This window comes from Lucilia sericata, unplaced genomic scaffold (assembly GCF_015586225.1).
Source record: "Lucilia sericata isolate MDLA Ls3-8-SP2 unplaced genomic scaffold, ASM1558622v1 Contig001705F_arrow, whole genome shotgun sequence".
NCBI classification, from domain to species: Eukaryota; Metazoa; Arthropoda; class Insecta; order Diptera; family Calliphoridae; genus Lucilia; species Lucilia sericata.
Window position 1 is genome coordinate 30,087 of NW_023995613.1, and position 21,292 is coordinate 51,378.

The 21,292-nt window shown below is 29.7% G+C and overlaps 1 protein-coding gene across 1 annotated transcript in view; it reads left to right on the forward strand.

The window, feature by feature from the left end:
• LOC119612472 overlaps nucleotides 1–21,292 on the forward strand; it is a 60,427-nt gene that overhangs the window by 15,048 nt on the left and 24,087 nt on the right. The window contains 1 exon segment of the mRNA XM_037968281.1: nucleotides 13,101–15,003. Coding sequence (XP_037824209.1) covers nucleotides 13,785–15,003 — 1,219 coding nt within the window. The 5' untranslated portion in view covers nucleotides 13,101–13,784.

Genomic DNA, 21,292 nt, shown 5'->3' on the forward strand with positions numbered 1-21,292 from the left:
ACTTCTTTAACTCCCTATTTGTAAGCGACTTTTGTAAAAATTATAAATGTTTTTGTGTAATCAAATTTTGCTGGGTTTATTATTAATTTCGTCAAAACAAACTTTCACATTTGTTAATTTTTTTCTATTCGCAAAACTTAAAGAATTTTACATTTATGAACAATAAAGTCACCTAAAATTCAAGTTCATTTTAGTTTTATACCTGAATAGTAAATTTTAGCAATTTTATTATTGTTATTATAACAAACATACACCATTTTCATGTGGCCATTTTATGCACCTGTGTTTTTATTAAATTTATTCGACAGTTGGTAATTTTGCTCGTGCATAAAACGTTAGAAAATTTGAACACATATAAATTGCGAACTTTTTGTTAAAGGCACAAAAGTCATAAAGTGGAAATATACAAAATGTGTTGGCTGATAGGTAAATAAATACGAGGTTTAGTAAAAGCTAAACTTTAATACTTTAGAATATTAAAATATTTTTTATGCCAACCTCGTATGTACACACATTCGTATATCGCTAAAATTTCTTATTGCAAAATTAAAGAAAAATAACTTATATAACTTAAATTTTAAGTTTCCTTTACATTTACTGCTTTTCCTCTTCTTTAGCTTTAAGTATAAAATATTCACGGCTAAGTGGCATGAGAAGCTAAAAAATACAAAACCATGTACAGTACAAATATACAAATACATTTGTATCAACAAGAGCAACGACAATAATAACAACAACTAAAAATTTCGGCAATATGTTACAAGGACAATAGACTTTAGAGTTTTTTACTTTTATGGATTAAGGCATTTTAAACTAAGCAACGACTATTTTGGTCGAAAAGCATACATATCATATATTACTGGTGTGTGTGTATAATTTTACATTACAAATACATATTTAAATTGTTGATAAGAAAGTTAGAAGCATTATTTAATTTCCTAGAACATTTCAAAAAATTGTATCATACCTAGAATTTTTCCCTTTGGTGATTTTGTGATTATTGTATATATTGGAGTTGTTACTATGACAACAGATTATTGTTGTCACATGCTATTAAAAGCATAAAGTATTATCAGTATAGTAAACAGGACATATTCAATAGGTTAGTTTCGCAAAATTCTTAAAAAACAAGTAAAGTGTTCCGCAGATGCATTTTAAACTTTTAACAATTTTTGCACAAAATTTAAAAAGTTTTCTTTAAGTCATATTCATATATGTAGAGGTAATCATTTTAAGTGCTAACTAACTAACTATCGAACAACTACTAACTAACTAACTAACTAAACTAACTAACTACTAACTAACTAACTAACTAACTAACTAACTAACTAACTACTAACTACTAATACTACTAACTAACTAACTAACTAACTAACTAACTAACTAACGAACTACTACTACTAACTAACTAACTAACTACCTACCTAACTAACTAACTAACTAACTAACTACTAACTAACTAACTAACTACTAACTAACTAACTAACTAACGAACTAACTAACTAACTACTACTAACTACTAACTACTAACTACTAACTAACTAACTACTAACTACTAACTAACTAACTAACTAACTAACTAACTAACTAACTAACTAACTAACTAACTAACTACCTAACTAACTAACTAACTAACTAACTAACTAACTAACTAACTAACTAACTAACTAACTACTAACTACTAACTAACTAACTAACTAACTAACTAACTAACTAACTAACTAACTCTAACTAACTAACTAACTACTAACTAACTAACTAACTAACTACTAACTAACTAACTAACTAACTAACTAACTAACTACTAACTAACTAACTAACTAACTACTACTAACTAACTAACTAACTAACTAACTAACTAACTACTAACTAACTAACTAACTAACTAACTAACTAACTAACTAACTAACTAACTACTAACTAACTAACTAACTAACTAACTAACTACTAACTACTAACTAACTAACTAACTAACTAACTAACTAACTAACTACTAACTACTAACTAACTACTACTAACTAACTACTAACTACTAACTAACTAACTAACTAACTAACTACTAACTAACTAACTACTAACTAACTAACTAACTACTAACTAACTACTAACTAACTAACTAACTACTACTACTAACTAACTAACTAACTAACTAACTAACTAACTAACTAACTAACTAACTAACTACTAACTAACTAACTACTAACTAACTAACTAACTACCTAACTAACTAACTAACTAACTAACTAACTAACTAACTAACTAACTCACTAACTACTAACTAACTAACTAACTAACTAACTAACTAACTAACTACTACTACTAACTACTAACTAACTAACTAAACTAACTAACTAACTAACTAACTCACTAACTACTAACTAACTAACTAACTACTAACTAACTAACTACTAACTAACTAACTACTAACTACCTAACTAACTAACTAACTAACTAACTAACTAACTAACTACTAACTAACTAACTAACTAACTAACTAACTAACTAACTAACTAACTAACTACTAACTACTAACTAACTAACTAACTACTAACTAACTACTACTAACTAACTAACTAACTAACTAACTAACTAACTACTACTAACTACTAACTAACTAACTAACTACACTAACTAACCAACTAACTAACTACTAACTAACTAACTAACTAACGAACTACTACTAACTAACTACTAACTACTATCTATCTATCTATCTATCTATCTATCTATCTATCTATCTACTATCTATCTATCTACTACTAACTAACTAACAACTAACTACAATATTATTTTCGCGAAGGTTTTAAATATTTTTTTTTTTTTTGGAATAATTTTGGAAATTTTCCTTAGGCAGCTTTAAAAGCTTTTCTTAATTTTTTTATTTCTTCTTACTAGATTCCTACTGTATCAAATGCGCAAATATTTTATCTCAAGATATAGCATAAGTCATCTACATATGTATGTTCTTCCAGCAAAGTTTTCTTTTGGAAAAATTTTACGCTTTTAAAGTTATGACATTCCTTGGCATCAATTCAATTTAAATTTCATTATACTTATAAAGCTTTGCCCTTTCAGTTATATACCTTATTTTTTTAATTTTTACCTGTTTAGTTTATCTTCTTCTATAGCTAAATAATAGGTTACATAATATTCTTGTTTTGAAGTGTTTAATTGCCTCGTTTATTTCTAAAGTATCAATTACAAAAAAGAAATGTTTTTGTTTATGTGGGTAAATATCCTTTTATTTCACGCATATCAAAATCAGATTATCTTGAAAGAAAAAAAAAAACACTACTTAAATTAGAGACAATAAAATTAAATAAAATATACTTGTTTATTTATATTAGTTGTAATTTTAGTGTCTGCCTGTCTATGCTGGGTCCTTATTTATTTGGGATGCTATGTTGTCATCATTAGTGTCTTATTTTAAGAGACAATTAATACAGCGGCGCGTCTAATTTTGTGAAAAAATTATTAGTTAATTAATAGTAGACTAGTATACTTAGTTAAATGTTTTTTTAAAACATAAAATATAACATTTTATGGTCATTTCTTTTACATTTTATTGTTATTTTTTAAGGACACTTATTTTTGGTTTGTTTTTGTAAATTTTATGTCATTAAATTAAACATTAATTCTGGAGACAAAAATTTTTTTATGAAATTATATTAAATACTACATGTGCATTAAACTTATAAAGTTTTCTTCATTTTTTAACAATATTTTTATATAACATATAAATATAAAAAAGCAGCCTTTAATTACTTTTCAAGTATGTACATATTTTTATGACATTTAAGTGTTATTTATAATTTTACTTTACATTATACATGTTATTACTTTACTTTAACCATACGTACATACTATACATACATATGAATGTATTTGACTTGAGCTATGAAAAACTTTTCAATTATGCGCAAAAATTTCGCCTACAATGGCAAAATCCCCCCCCAAACCACAAAAGCAATTGTCTTAAATATTTTTCCACTAAAAGTAGATATTATCTCTAGCATAAAATTAAGCCACAATAGCTAGTGAATGGTTTTGTTTGTGAGTTATTTAGTTAGTAAATTACCATTTTAAATAAACTACCGTATCTATAGTCAAACTATTTGTATGCTCTACTACTTTTAGTTGAAATAATAAAAGGATTCTTTTTGGCATAAAACATGACGAGTAAAGTACTTTGTTTCAATAGACTTTTTGCTCATATGGACACTTTTTTATAGTGTTACACCCAAATATATAGATGTTTTCTTTACAACTGCCAGGGATTTGCATTTTCGTTGTTTGAAGCTGCGGTAATTTAATTATCAACATTCACAAAGTCAAAGTGTTTGATGGAAAGTTTGTTTTAAAGAAACCGACAAATTAATCGGTTTAATGCTCTTTTCAGAAGTAAAAAAATTAATTGTTAAGCTTACTGTTTAATTAACATTAATAAATTGTAATTGAATAAATTTATTTGCTGTAAGATATCCATAGTTTAGTAATTATTTAGTGGTAAATAACATAAATTTTTTTAGAAAACTTTCGAAATATAAAGTTTTATTTAACAATCATAAACTAATTGCTTAAGAAAACCATAAAAGCTTTTCAGACAACTTTTAAGAAAGCTCTTAAAATATTCTATTACGAAAGTGACTTTTTTTTCTAAAGAAAAAGTTTTCAAGTTTTTCGTTAAAAATGTTAAAAAGCTTTGTGATAAAAAAACTTTTAGAGCTTTCCTTAAGACTTTAGGTTATATGTGGATTTTGTGGAAAGTTTACTTAGTTCCTTATGGAAACCATAAATCTTTCTTCAAAAAACTTTAAAAGTTTTTCTTAAAAAGCCCATAAATATTATATTATATATGACTGAAGCTTTACTTAAGAAAAGTTCTCAAGTTTTCGTTAAAAAAAAGGTCTAGGTCAGGTCTAAAGCGTTTTTTTCTGGAGAGTTTACTCTCAAATAAGATAATCGAATCTTCACTGGTGGCAAACACATATCTAAATAAGCCGTATGATGTACTTCCCAGGGTGGCGTTATATCCCCGCACTTATAAAAAATGGTCATTAATTGTCTTCTGGTAAAACTAGACTCTTTTGGCCTTAAAACGGTTGCCTTCTCCGACGATTTATTAGTAGCGGTAGCTCAAGATCTCTGATGTTCTACCGCAAGCCCTAAATGACGTTGATTAGTGCATCTCAGAATCTTTGCCTTCCTTGAGACAATTCCCGTTTCATATCAGTCTCAAGTGGTGGCAGCTTCATTGAGGAATTTTGAATAATTTCTCTGAAAAGCTCCTAAATATTCTCTTATGAAAATTACTGAAGTTTTACTTGAGAAAAGTTCTCAAGTTTTCATTTAAAAAAGGACTAAAAAACTTTATTATAGAAAACTTCTAAAGCTTTCCTTAAGACAAGTCTATAACGGTTTTTCTGGATAGTTTACTATAATCGAAACTTCAATGGTAGCACACAAATATCTAAATAAGCCGTATGATGTACTCCTCAAGGTGGCGTTATATCACCACTTTTTTGAAAAATGGTCATTAAGAGTCTTCCGGTAAAACTAGACTCTTTTGGCCTTGAAACATTGTCCCAAAGGTTAGAAGAAGCTCTAAAGATAATCAGCTCATGAAGCGTTGAATGCAGATACAAGATCACTCATTTTCTTCTTCCTAAGTTAAATGGCATGATATAAAAGCTTTTGGAATATTCATTGGCTTTTCGATGCAGTTATCCAGCGGTATCGGAAAGTCGACTGGTGGCATGTGCCTTATACAGAAAACATCTTGAAAAGCTTATGATATATTCTGCTCTTCTCATATCCGGTGCTGTAAGAACAAACAACTCCCATAAAGGCGTTGTTTGCTCTGTTCATCTGGTCTACTAGCCAAACAAATGACAGTGTGAACTGCTGTCATATTGAATTTAAATGGCGAATAGAACACTTGTTTCAGGGATCTCGCGAAGACACTAGTGGTGTCACCTTCATTGACAAGTTTCGGACTAAAATTTCTTTTAGACTCAACGATCTGTCTGATTTATAAAATGTTCAATTAGAACGACTTGAAACTGTCAAATTTGTTGTGACTGTGACTTCCAATAAACTGGACGTAATCTTCATACAACGTCTCTATTCAACGACATGTTCATTGTTTCTTGTCTCTTTCTTTCTCTTCTATATATCATTCCATTATCTCTATTTTACTTTTCTTACAAAGAGATGAAATTGGAACCAAGTAATGAAGCTGTTCTGTGGCTGTCCGATGCACAGCAATCTGTTAAAACCTTACCTAAACCTAACCTTCCTTAAGAAAATTTTCCATAGAAAGTTTTCAAATTTTCCTACTGAAAGCTACAAAACTTTAGAAGTTTAAAAGCTTTCTAAGGAAAACCTTGGAAGTTTCCTGAGGACAAACTTTAGAAGTTTACTAAGAGAAACAGTTTTTTAAGGAAAACTTTAAAAGCTTTCTAAGGGAAACTTCAGCAGTTTTCTAAGGAAAATGTTGGAAGTTTTCTGAGGAAAAACTTTTCTAGGGAAAAATTTTTAAGATTTTTAAAGAAAACTTTTATATATAGTTTGTTAAGGAAACTTTCGAAGTCTTTTTATAGCGAAAACTTTAGATGACTGAAACTTTTGAGCTTTTCTAAAATTTTGAAAGTTTACTAAGCAAAATTCAGAAGTTCATGTGGATAAATTTAGAAGTTTTTAATGTAAAGAAAAACTTCAATTTATTTTTTAAAGTTTTAACAGAAAAGCTTTAGATGTTCTATAAGATAAACTTAAGAAGTTATCTAAGGAAAATCTCAAAAGTTTTCTTAGTTAAACATTAGATGATTTTGGAAGTTTTCTGACGAAAATGTTGAAAAATTTTTAAGGAAAATTCAGAAGTTTTAATGGAAAAATTTAAAAGATTTATAAGTAAAACTTTTCAACTTTTCTAAATAAATTTTTAAAAGTTTTCTAAAGAAAATTTTAGAAGATTTCTTTACAAAAGTTTTAAAGCATACCTGGAATGTTTTTACTAGTTCACTTTAGAAACATTTCCTGGATACTTTGGTAGTTTTTTTAGAAAGCTTTAGAAGCGTAAAGATTCAGTGGAAGTTTTTTACGTTTCCCTTAGAAAACAAAGAACTGTTCCTTAGAAGCTTTCCATTAAAACTTCCCATTGAAAACTTTTCAAGTAAATCTCGTACTTTTTGTTTCAAGTTTGCTTTTTAAAAATGTCAAATTTGTAATTGAATTTTACTGTTTAATGAAATATTTGCATTAGACACTTTTTACATCTTATATTATTTATTTATATCTAATAAGTCAGAAAACAATACTTTATGGATCTTCCCCCTAATACGACAGAATAAAATATAATAAGCCACGAGTGTATAAAAAAAAATCATCAGAGTTTCAGAATTATTCTAAGAATTTCTCTTTAATTTAAAAGGAAACAAAGGTCAAAGTATTATGCGTATACATCTGTATGCGTAATATAATATTATATAAAACAAAAACATAATTTATTACTTACAATTTTGTAATAAAAGAATCCTGCAGCAATGATACAAAATAACATGAACTTTGACCTTTATTTGCCAGAATAAATATATTCAAATTGAAAAGCTTTGTATGAGAAGCAATTGTATGAGAAATAATTTGGAAAGTTGTATTTTTATTTTACTTTTTATTACAGTTATGGAATTTTACTTGCTTTTAACTTCAACCCACTAGTATTGAGTTAAAGTGAATTTTTTTTAGTACTACCTGACCTTTTGTTAGTTTACGAAAATTTTTGTTTTCTTTATTAATATTTGTTTGGTACTTCAGGTGATCTATATCAAATCAAAATGTCAATTTTTAATCAATTGCTTGAAGCAAAATTATGTTTTTTTTTAACTTTGGAATTTAACTCAGTTCAATAAATATTTAAAAAAAACCGTCTAGAATATTTTAATTTGAAAAGGGTTTAATGTCTGTTTGTTACAAACTAAAAATGCATTAAAAAAAATATTTTTAGATATTTTTAAAAATTCTGTTAGAAAAACATTTTATTTAAGTATTTATTCCAAACAAGAACTCATACTCTGTACTTTTTATTTAAAAAATTATGTCATGAAAGTAAATTTATTACTTTGTAGACAAAGTTGACATTAAAATTTAAACGTGATTTTCAACACTTCAAGAACAAACAGAAAAAGAGCACAGGAATAGATACAAAGATTAATAACAATAATACGTGAAATCGTTTATAACATGATCTCACACCCCTTGTTGCAAGTAACAACAAAACAAATAAAGTGTGTATGTTTTTAAGTAAAATATTTTTTAAAAATTTTTATCACGCCACCAAACAAGTGCATCAATCATGGTAATAACTTTTTTTCTTAGGTTTTTATATTCGCAATTTTTTTTCTTTAAATATCTGACAAACAAGAAAATTTTCTTACACATTTGGGAGTCATCTAAAGACATATAAAATTTTATGATTATGCGTTCATATTATAAGTAAGAACATATAATCACTCATAGTAAAATTTGAGCTTGATGTTGTTTTTTTTTCTCAAAAAGTTTAAAACAATGTATTCTAACAAGTTTTACACAGTGTTTGCCATAAAAGATTTTGTTATTACAATGTACAGTGGGTCAAAATGATAAATAAAACAAAGTTTTAAAAAGTCACAATATCGGATCAATAGTCTTGACTACCATGTTCTAGTCTTCAAAATAATTTAGTCTATAGTCTAGTCTATAGCCTAGTCTATAGCCTAGTCTATAGTCTAGTCTAAAGTCTAGTCTATAGTCTAGTCTATAGTCTAGTCTATAGTCTAGTCTATAGTCTAGTCTATAGTCTAGTCTATAGTCTAGTCTATAGTCTAGTCTATAGTCTAGTCTATAGTCTAGTCTATAGTCTAGTCTATAGTCTAGTCTATAGTCTAGTCTATAGTCTAGTCTATAGTCTAGTCTATAGTCTAGTCTATAGTCTAGTCTATAGTCTAGTCTATAGTCTAGTCTATAGTCTAGTCTATAGTCTAGTCTATAGTCTAGTCTATAGTCTAGTCTATAGTCTAGTCTATAGTCTAGTCTATAGTCTAGTCTATAGTCTAGTCTAAAGTCTAGTCTATAGTCTAGTCTATAGTCTAGTCTATAGTCTAGTCTATAGTCTAGTCTAGTCTATAGTCTAGTCTATAGTCTAGTCTATAGTCTAGTCTATAGTCTAGTCTATAGTCTAGTCTATAGTCTAGTCTATAGTCTAGTCTATAGTCTAGTCTACAGTCTAGTCTATAGTCTAGTCTATAGTCTAGTCTATAGTCTAGTATATAGTCTAGTCTATAGTCTAGTCTATAGTCTAGTCTATAGTCTAGTCTATAGTCTAGTCTATAGTCTAGTCTATAGTCTAGTCTATAGTCTAGTCTATAGTCTAGTCTATAGTCTAGTCTATCTAGTCTATAGTCTAGTCTATAGTCTAGTCTATAGTATAGTCTATAGTCTAGTCTATAGTCTAGTCTATAGTCTAGTCTATAGTCTAGTCTATAGTCTATTCTATAGTCTAGTCTATAGTCTAGTCTATAGTCTAGTCTATAGTCTAGTCTATAGTCTAGTCTATAGTCTAGTCTATAGTCTAGTCTATAGTCTAGTCTATAGTCTAGTCTATAGTCTAGTCTATAGTCTAGTCTATAGTCTAGTATATCTAGTCTATAGTCTAGTCTATAGTCTAGTCTATAGTCTAGTCTATAGTCTAGTCTATAGTCTAGTCTATAGTCTAGTCTATAGTCTAGTCTATAGTCTAGTCTATAGTCTAGTCTATAGTCTAGTCTATAGTCTAGTCTATAGTCTAGTCTATAGTCTAGTCTATAGTCTAGTCTATAGTCTAGTCTATAGTATAGTCTATAGTCTAGTCTATAGTATAGTCTATAGTCTAGTCTATAGTCTAGTCTATAGTCTAGTCTATAGTCTAGTCTATAGCCTAGTCTATAGTCTAGTCTATAGTATAGTCTATAGTCTAGTCTATGGTCTAGTCTATAGTCTAGTCTATAGTCTAGTCTCTAGTGTAGTCTATAGGTAGTCTATAGTCTAGTCTATAGTGTAGTCTATAGTGTAGTCTATAGTCTAGTCTATAGTCTAGTCTATAGTCTAGTCTATAGTCTAGTCTATAGTCTAGTCTATAGTCTAGTCTATAGTCTAGCCTATGTCTAGTCTATAGTCTAGTCTATAGTCTAGTCTATAGTCTAGCCTATAGTCTAGTCTATAGTCTAGTCTATAGTCTAGCTATAGTCTAGTCTATAGTCTAGTCTACAGTCTAGCCTATAGTCTAGTCTATAGTCTAGTCTATAGACTAGTCTATAGTCTAGTCTATAGTCTAGTCTATAGTCTAGTCTATAGTCTAGTCTATAGTCTAGTCTATAGTCTAGTCTATAGTCTAGCCTATAGTCTAGTCTATAGTCTAGTCTATAGTCTAGCCTATAGTCTAGTCTATGTCTAGTCTATAGTCTAGTCTATAGTCTAGTCTATAGTCTAGTCTATAGTCTGGTATAGTCTATTGTTATAGTCTAGTCTATAGTCTAGTCTATAGTCTAGTCTATAGTCTAGTCTATAGTCTAGTCTATAGTCTAGTCTATAGTCTAGTCTATAGTCTAGTCTATAGTCTAGTCTATAGTCTAGTCTATAGTCTAGCCTATAGTCTAGTCTATAGTCTAGCCTATAGTCTAGTCTATAGTCTAGTCTATAGTCTAGTCTATAGTCTAGCCTATAGTCTAGTCTATAGTCTAGTCTATAGTCTAGTCTTTAGTCTAGTCTATAGTCTAGTCTATAGTCTAGTCTATAGTCTAGTCTATAGTCTAGTCTATAGTCTAGTCTATAGTCTAGTCTATAGTCTAGTCTATAGTGTAGTCTATAGTCTAGTCTATAGTCTAGTCTATAGTCTAGTCTATAGTCTAGTCTATAGTCTAGTCTATAGTCTAGTCTATAGTCTAGTCTATAGTCTAGTCTATAGTCTAGTCTATAGTCTAGTCTATAGTCTAGTCTATAGTCTAGTCTATAGTCTAGTCTATAGTCTAGTCCTATAGTCTAGTCTATAGTCTAGTCCTATAGTCTAGTCTATAGTCTAGTCTATAGTCTAGTCTATATCTAGTCTATAGTCTAGTCTATAGTCTAGTCTATAGTCTAGCCTATAGTCTAGTCTATAGTCTAGTCTATAGTCTAGTCTATAGTCTAGTCTATAGTCTAGTCTATAGTCTAGTCTATTGTCTAGTCTATAGTCTAGTCTATAGTCTAGTCTATAGTCTAGTCTATAGTCTAGTCTATAGTCTAGTCTATAGTCTATAGGCTAGTCTATAGTCTAGTCTATAGTCTAGTCTATAGTCTATAGGCTAGTCTATAGTCTAGGTCTATAGTCTAGTCTATAGGCTAGTCTATAGTCTAGTCTATAGTCTAGTCTATAGTCTAGTCTATAGTCTAGTCTAGTCTATAGTCTAGTCTATAGTCTAGTCTATAGTCTAGTCTATAGTCTAGTCTATAGTCTAGTCTATAGTCTAGTCTATAGTCTAGTCTATAGTCTAGTCTATAGATATTCTAGTCTATAGTCTAGTCTATAGTCTAGTCTATAGTCTAGTCTATAGTCTAGTCTATAGTCTAGTCGATAGTCTAGTCTATAGTCTAGTCTATAGTCTAGTCTATAGTCTAGTCGATAGTTCTAGTCTATAGTCTAGTCTATAGTCTAGTCTATAGTCTAGTCTATTGTCTAGTCTATAGTCTAGTCTATAGTCTAGTCTATTGTCTAGTCTATAGTCTAGTCTATAGTCTAGTCTATAGTCTAGTCTATAGTCTAGTCTATAGTCTAGTCTATAGTCTAGTCTATAGCCTAGTCTATAGTCTAGTCTATAGTCTAGTCTATAGTCTAGTCTATAGTCTAGTCTATAGTCTAGTCTATAGTCTAGTCTATAGTCTAGTCTATAGTCTAGTCTATAGTCTGTTCTATAATCTAGTCTATAGTCTAGTCTATATAGTCTATAGTCAAGTCTATAGTCTAGTTTGTATTCAAGTCTATAGTCTAGTCTACAGTCTGAAATTTTCCTGTGAACTGAAATGGTATATCCTTCGCTTTTATATCTAATATATCTCTTTCTTTTTCCTGCTTATATACCTTATACCTAACAACAACTGTAAACTCAGCTAATTTGCATGCCACAACCGTATATGTAAACCATAAAAAAGTAATAAAAATTTGTATTTTTGTCAAACAAAATTACTTCCAATAGGTCAAACATCCATAAAAATTTATGGTTTAATATGGAACTTTCTCTTAAGTGTCCTTAAATTACTAAAAGTTACTGCAAGCAACATTGTTTAATTTTACTTTTTGCTTATTAATAGAATATTATTTCCTTTGGCCTCTAATATGTATTAAAATGGGTAAAAATAAAGCAAAAAATATTTATTTATTTTACTTTTGCTTAATTGCACTACACTCGAGATGTTCTTACTGCTGCTGCTGCTAAATTTAATTAAGCATACAAAAAAAAACATTTGAAAATATTTTTACAAAAATTATTGTTTTCATTCTACTTATGAACACGAGTAGTAATCATCGTAAAGAGTGGTGGTGGGTGGTTGACCATAGAATTGTTGTTGATTTTTTTCGCATTTTGTTCATTTTAAGTTTTTCCTCAAAGTTGCAGCAACAAGAATATATTGCAACTAATGAAGTGTTGCTTAAATCAAGGACAATTTGAAAATGTTTGTTAGTGAAAAAAGCTTGTTGTTTTTGTTTTCTTTTTAAGTGGCAAGAATAAATAAATGAATAAATGATTTAGAGAGGAAAAACATTTGAAATGTATAAGATTTATTTGGTCTTATATGAGTAGGTAACCTTAAAAAATAATTTTATGAAACAATTTAAGCACAAGGTTAACAGCTTTTGTGATGACATAAATGCTATGGTTTGTAATTGTTTTAGGAATATTTTGTGACATTTTATAAGGATTTTGGATTTTTCTTTAGAAAAACCTTTAAATTTTTTATGGAAAAATAATGTTTTCATTTTAAATGTTTAAAAAGCACTTAATGTATACGACATGGATTAATTTTATCTTTCTCTCTCTTATTTTCTTTAATTTCAGATAAGCTCCAAGAAAAAGTGCTTCAATTAAGTGCAACGATAACAAAAAAGTTAAATTATAACAAAAAAAGCAACTATTGAGGAATAAATAATGACAACAACAATAGAGATAAGAGCAATTCATACACCTACAAAAGCTACAACAAAGACAAGAACAACAACAGAGACCAGAAAAACAAAACGAAACACTAAAAGAACAATAAGAAAAACCAAACAATTGCTTAAGAGACTACAGCAACTACAACTACTAAAAGAAAAACTGCTAAATGAAACTAAAAGTAAATCAACAGCAGCAATAACAACAACAACAAGAGAAACACGTACACAAACAAAAACACAAAAACAAAGATAAATTTGTGCAATAAAAACCATTATAAAAAGAAAGAAAATCTTCTTTTTTGCGAAAAAAACTTTACGATTTAATACCTCTTCCTCTATCCTGAAAAAAGAAGGTCTATGGAAATCCAATACAAAACTTTACAACTACCACCATTACCGCCACCTTTAGCACTACCACCATCACTACCACCACCACCCACAGCAGTCACTGCAGCAAGACAAGTTAAACCAAACGTCTCGTTACTAGAACCTTTTGTTGAAAGCTTTCAGTATACGTATTGGCATCCGCTTGACATTACAATAATACCATCGCCAGCAACAACAAACTGCAGCTGTTGTAGTGATAATGAGGAAATTAGTCATTTGCCTTTTAGTTTTTGGGCTCTACGCAATACAGACAGTAGTGGGACATATGAACAGTGACCCAGCGCCAGGACGTTCACCAGGACCACCTGTAGATTTCGCAATAAACCCAACCAGAATAACAAACGACGAAGATATATTAGACAATAACACCAGCAATAACAATAACAACAACAATGTACATGTAAATAACGATAATGTTGCTACCACTAATGCTGCAACAACATATATACAAAGCCAACAACAGCAAATAGATATTAACCACAAAAACAATTTACAACTAAACCACAATAATAACAACAACGAACCGGATGTTAAGTCGAGTGATACTGAATCACTTAATGACTCTTACCGACATTTAACAACAAACACACAATTCAATGTTCATAATAATGAGGCCAATGAAGGTGATAATGATGATAATGAACAACATCAGCAACAACTAAATAAAATTGGAAAAAATGCTAATGATGAAATAACCTCTTTTCCAGTGGCCACTGAAACATCATCTCGTTTAGAAGATGCAATTAATTTTCAATTATCAAATGAAAACAATTATCGTAGTCCTTTAGATAATAAACAGCATAAACAGAACAATGATAAAACCACATATAATTATCCAACAAATAGTGGGGAATCAACAATTACGCTTACGGAGAATAATGGCAAACAACAAGTGGAGGCGGTGGATGAGCTGGAACAGTTGACACTACAGAAAAGTATTGATTTATGCGCCAGCACACATGAAAAGTTACGTCAACATACGAAAACAATACCCGCCATATCAACTCAAACACATGCACAATATAAGAATGGCAATATGGAAACATCTTCAACAACATTGTTTTCCGCCATGCCAGCCTCCAGCTCATCAGTGTCAGCCTCATCGTCAGCAACAGCATCATCATCATCATCTTCAGCCTCTACATCATCCTCCTCCTCTTCGTCTTCTTCTTCTTCCTCCTCAACATCGTACTCATCTTGTCATTCAGATCTCAATGATTTTCTCAATGATGTTACTGTGATTGAAGTTGATGATGATAATAATGACAGTTTTACAAACGCCTCGAACACCTCTTCCTCCTCCCAAACACAGTCATTGCCACCATTATTGCAGGGCTTTAAAATCCAATTGCAACTTTATCATGATGTCTTTGATGCCTCAACCGCATTTGGCATCAACTGCGGTTTGCTGTATAAAAGTAAGTAGAAAAGTGGTTTGTGTTTTTAGAAAATAAAATAGAAAAATGTAATAATATAAATTGCACTCAGGTAAAACTGAACGTTTTTACTCGGCTCTAATATCTATTCATTTCCCAGTTGTGGTATTTTTTACTTAAAGAGCTAATACAAATTTAATTGTGCAGCAACTGGGTAATGATGTTGGGAACTTTAAGTAATTTTCTTTTAGTTTAGTAAAAATAATATAACGTGTAAAGACAAACACACTTGCTTTTTTATGCATTAGAATTAACCTAAAAAAATACAAAGAAAATTACTTAGCACTTTTTTATAAATCTTTACTATTTAATACATTATGGTTTTCAAAAAATTCCATTTATTTCTTGGAATATTAACATTGCATTGGGTCGTATGAGTAATAAAATTCTAATAATTATCATGTATACGTACATACCTATGTATATTGGTTCACAATTTGTTGAGTTCGTATTAAATGAAAATTAATTTCAAATCAATAAACAGTCGATTCATTTAAAAAATGTCGGGAAATTTTATCGAGTTTGAATAACCTTAAAATAATAAATCTCGGTTTATTCAAAGAAAGAATTGGTAATATTCACGGTAACTTAAGAATTTTTGTCGATAATCAAGCGGCACTTCTCTTACTAAACTCTTATACTACCACTTCCCTATTAGTTAGACAATGCAAGAATGATCTGTTAAGGATGGGTCGTCTGTCTGACATTACCCTTGTTTGGGTTCGTGCGCATAGGGGCTACTATGTTAATGAACAGGCAGATGAGCTTGCCAGAACGGGATCTGCTCAACGTCGTTTCAGTAGCAACTCCTTTAAGTTTTATCAAGCGCAATATCCTCAGATTCTTTCTTCAAAAGGCTGAAAATAGGTGGAATAATCTAGACCAGTGTTGCCCATACACACACTGTTACACATTCATTTGTATTGGTAAAGCAGCAGAGAACAAAATGTAACCCAAAATAAAACTGTACTAATAAAATGACTGCATACTAAAAAGTATATTCTAACTGTCAAATTGATATTATGGATTTTGACAGACAGCGTACATTAAAGTTCATATATAAAAAACTATCAGCTGTGCTCTCTCATTCACCTACATAAATTCGGCTTTCTCAAAATTTTGTTGTTGTATTTCTGTGTGGATTTTAAAAAAGTTGCGTACAGATCTTACTTCGACAAATGCTGATCAGCAACTGAGTTGATTTTGTTTTGCAAGTTGAGAGATAATCAACTAGCACATGCTCAAATAAGAAAATACACAAGTAAGCTTATAGTGTAGGTGAGTCAACGCAACGTCAGCAGAATATTCTTGCCCTATCTCGCGTGATAGGGAATAGTGATTTTGGGCACCATTGATCTAGACACATGTAAAGGGGCCAAGTTATTGTGGCCCTTCTTCAATGAGAAACGCACAAGACACCTTATAAACCGAAGTAGGCGGGACATATCGAGGCTGATAGCAGTAATAGCAGGACACTGGGTAATAGTCGAAGTTGCAAAGACAGAGAAAAGAAAGAAACGGGTTTCCATCTCGTCTGTGAATGCCCTGCACTGGCCGTGAAGAGAAACCGCTTTCTTGGCAATTATTTCATATCTAACCTTGGTGAGATATCTGAGTCTAGGCTTAATGATATCCTCAGATTTCTCACAGCTACAGGCTGGATCTAATACTATAAATACTACATCTGACGAGTGGAGTGGTCCGTTCAAAACGAAGTCTCTTCGATTCTACTTGACAGTTCGCGTGTAGTGAACTACCACGTAAACCAACCAAGTGGTTTAAGAAAGTCCTAAATTTTATATTATTGAATGAAATTTTGAATGAAGTATCGGACATAGCCCTTTTGAAAAAAATATATGATGTTTCATTTCATGAGCAAACAAAAAGTATTAATTTGTAAACTGGTATAATTTGTCTTTTAGTTATTGAGCTTTTTGCAATAGACAAAGACCTAGACTTTCACAGACCAAAATTCAAAAGTCAGTCTCTGTTAGGTCCGTCCACCTTCTAATTCCTCTTACATTCGTGCATTCAACAAACAGACAGAGAACCAATTAGATGTGAAAATATAGAAATTAGTCTCTTTACTGACTAGTGTATAGGCTAGTCCATAGGTTGTCCCATAGACTAGTTAATAGGCATAAGACTAAACAATAATCTACTTCTTATGATGACCAATAGCGAGAGGATTTCTTAAAATAAAAAAGTAAGATTACTATATACGACTATGACGAATCTTATACACCCTTCACTAAGATGTATTTAAAAAAAAAAAAAAACAAACAATACTAATTTTATTACAAAAAAGTTAAAGAATACCAGCGAAAAACTACCAGTTCTTATAGATTTTCATTCAATCAGGGTGCTGCGCGTATGCCTAGAGACCAAAAAGTACCAGTCATAAAACGAAAAAGTAACAAAAATTATTTTCTAAAAAAGTTCATTAACTTACGACTCTTAATGTATAATTTCATGTTTATGGGTTCAATATTATAGAAGATTCAAATAGTACCCTTCGAAGAAAATTCAAAAAGTACCTTTTAAAGATCGAAGAAGTACCAAAAAGTCCTTTTTTATACGTTCTCATCTACTCCAAACTCTACATGCTTTATTTCATGTGTCTAAGTTTAATATTATAAAAAAATCAAAAAGTACCTTTTGAAGAATGAAAAAGTACCAAAAAGTCCTCATTTATAGATTCTACTATTCATCTACTCTACTCATAATGTTTCTAGACAAAAACACAGCTTCATTTGTAACGTGTAACGTCTGTTACTCTGCTTTGTTTTTATAAAGTAAAAGAACAAGATTTTACATGCAGATGCATAATGTTGTTGTTTATTATTTTTGTCTAAGCATGCTCCAAAAATCTTAATTTTGTATTAAATATTTTCAAAGGTTATCTCTGATTTGGGTGATTTTACATTGGAATCTTCTCCAAAGCATATGTATGTTAAAGATTTGGGTCCCGTAGTTGTCTGTGGACTTCAGGAAATTGATTTCAACAAAATAACGTCGAAATACGTACCACTGTGATGAACTCTAAAAAATATTTTAGTGAGATAAGACTTCCACTATTATTTCCATTTTGAAGGCGTATACGTAATATTTATCTAATTGTACGTATGTATATTATTCATACGTATACTGCAAAGGTGAAAAGAAACGCTTATTGAAAACTGAAATAAATCCTTTAAGATTGCAAATATATCCCTTATATCGGAAAAAAATATTGCTCGAATTTACAAAAAAAAAAATCGATAAAGATTGAAAAGATATAATGGAAATTCCATTTGAAACTTTATACATCTTATCCTAAGTTTAAAAAAAAAAAACGGAAAATATAACTTCTGTTTTAACTCACTTTAAATTTCATTCTTAAAAGAAAACAAAATTCAAGTTTTGGCTGTTATCCACATGTAGCTAAAGCCAATATTATCAATTTATATCAGACATAAAAACTCTTTTATGATACTTAACGACAAAAAAGGAAAATAATATGTATATATATATATATATATATATATATATATATATATATATATATTAGGGTGTCCTCAAAATGAAAGTTAATAATGTTGCCGCCGAAAATGAAAACTTAATTTCTTGTAACATTGCTCAAATGTTTGGACCCGACTTCCATAATTACTCCACTGATTAAAAGGATAAAATGTTTGAAAAGCGCTATGTGAGACACAAAAAGAATGAACCAAGCTTTTATTTTCGGTACTCCTTACCAAAGATGCCACCCTAATGTACATATATACATTCCTTTTTAACAGATTAAAAACAAGGAAGACATAAACAAAATTATATTCCTTATACAACAAAGTACCACTTTAATGTAGTGCAAATATTTAATGCAATTTTGTTTCTTCCTCTTTTTTTCTGCAACTTCTAGTATTTCAGCTGAAACCAAGAGCAAAAAGAAGAAAACAATTTAAAATGGAAAATTTATTTTAATGATTGTGAGAAAAAAGAAAATTGCATAAGTATGTTGGAAAGTGTTAATTTACTGACATTTTATGTTAAAATGCAATTCAAACAGAAGAATAAAATTCAATAAGTGCTGTAGCACAAAAATAAAAGCAGTAGTATTACAATCATTGTTAAATGGATTTTAAATATCAAGTGTTAACAATTGGTATTAAAGTTACCAATGTGTCTGTTTTGTGTTGTTGATGTTGTGAACGGAAATGTATACTTACATAAAGATACACATACACATACATATATGTTTATGTGAGTAAAAGAATGACTCCAAAACGGCTGATATTTTTATTTGGTATCGCGTAGTATTTTCCATACGATAGCATTTTTTAACACAAATAATTTTAATTACTTTACGATGTGTGTAATTTTTATTTATACTAAACTTAAAAAAGTTCTACTAAATTTCTAGTTAAAACAAATTTGAAGAAAAAATTAAACTTAATACATTCATTTAAAACTTTAAATATACATCATTATTATTGTACAAAATGTTAATGAGTTTGCTGGGTATTTGCAACTCTTACAAAAACTAGAAGAGAAAACCACAAAAAACGTAATACGTCGAACATTCATCACTTTGCAAAAAGCCCTCACTCACACCTCAAACACACAAGTATTACAGCATATTGGCAGGCGTTTTGGTAAATGTTTTACTAACACGACCACCAAAAACTCATTAGTATGCTATGCGATTTAAATTTTATTTTTTCGGTGAAAATTTTATAAAACTTTTAGTTTTTCGTTTTATAACTCTGGCCCTGCATGAAAGTGTAAATTGCAATTGAGAGTGAAGGATCTTTTTTAAAGCCAAAAAAAAAACTGGATGAAAGTTTTGCACTTGTTTAATATTTCGTGTATTTAATGGTGAGAATTTCGGTAAAATGCAGCGAAAATAGTTAAGGGCCTTTAGGTAAGTGTCTCAAATTAGGAGAAGTTAACTATAAACCAGCAATATGCAGTACAAAACATACAACTTCGAAAGTAATAACAACATCGGCTTAAAACTTGAATAATCGATGGCTTTGAAAATATACAGCAATCAAATTGTGGTCTCTACAATAGAAGCCACGACTATAGTCTAATCTATAAAATAGGCAATAGACTAGTGTATAGAATAGTCAATACACTAGTCTACAGAATAGTCAATAGACTAGTCTAGAATAGTCAATACACCAGTTAATAGAGTAATCTAAAGAATTGTCAATAGACTAGTCTATAGAATAGTCAATAGACTCGTCTATAGAATAGTCAATAGACTCGTCTATAGAATAGTCAATAGACTCGTCTATAGTCAATAATCTAGTCTATAGATTAGATTAGATTAGATTAGTATGTAGAATAATTAATTGACTAGTCTATGGAATAATTAATAGGCTAGTCTATAGAATAATTAACAGACTAGTCTATAGAATAGTCAATAGACTAGTCTACAGAATAGTCAATAGACTAGTCTATAGAATAGTCTAAAGAATAGTCAACAGACTAGTCTATATAGTAGTCTATAGAATAGCCATTAAAATAGTCTATAGAGGAGACTAGTCTATAGAATAATCAATAGCCAAGTCTATAGAATAGTCAATAGACTAGTCCATACAATAGTCAATAGACTAGTCTATGGCATAGCCAATAGACTATCCTACAGAATAGTCAATAGAATAGTATACGGAATAGTCAATAGAAGAGTCTATACAATAGCCAATATAACAGTCTACAGAATAGTCAAAAAACAAGTGTATAGAATATTTACTATTCTAGTCAATATACTAGTCTATAGAAAAGTCAATAGAACATTCTATAGAGTAGTCTATAGACTAGTCTATAGAATATTCAATAGGCTAGTCAATAGAACAGTATATAGATTAATCAATAGACCAGTCTATAGAATAGTCAAAATACTAGTCTATAGAATAATCAATACACAATCTATAGAATAATCAATAGACTAATCTATAGAATAGTCAATGGACTAGTCTATAGAATAGTCAATAGACTACTCTATATAATAGTCATAGATTAGTCTATATAATAGTCAATAGATTTATATATAAATAGTCAATAGACTAGTCTATAGAATAGTCAATAGACTAGTCTATAGAATAGTCAATAAACTAGTCTATAAAATAGTATATAGAATAGTAAATAGACTACATTATATAATAGCCATAGACTAGCCTATATAATAGTCAATAGATTAGTATATATAATAGTCAATAAACTAGTCTATAGAAGAGTCAATAGGCTAGTCTATAGAACAGTCAATATACTAGTCTATATAATA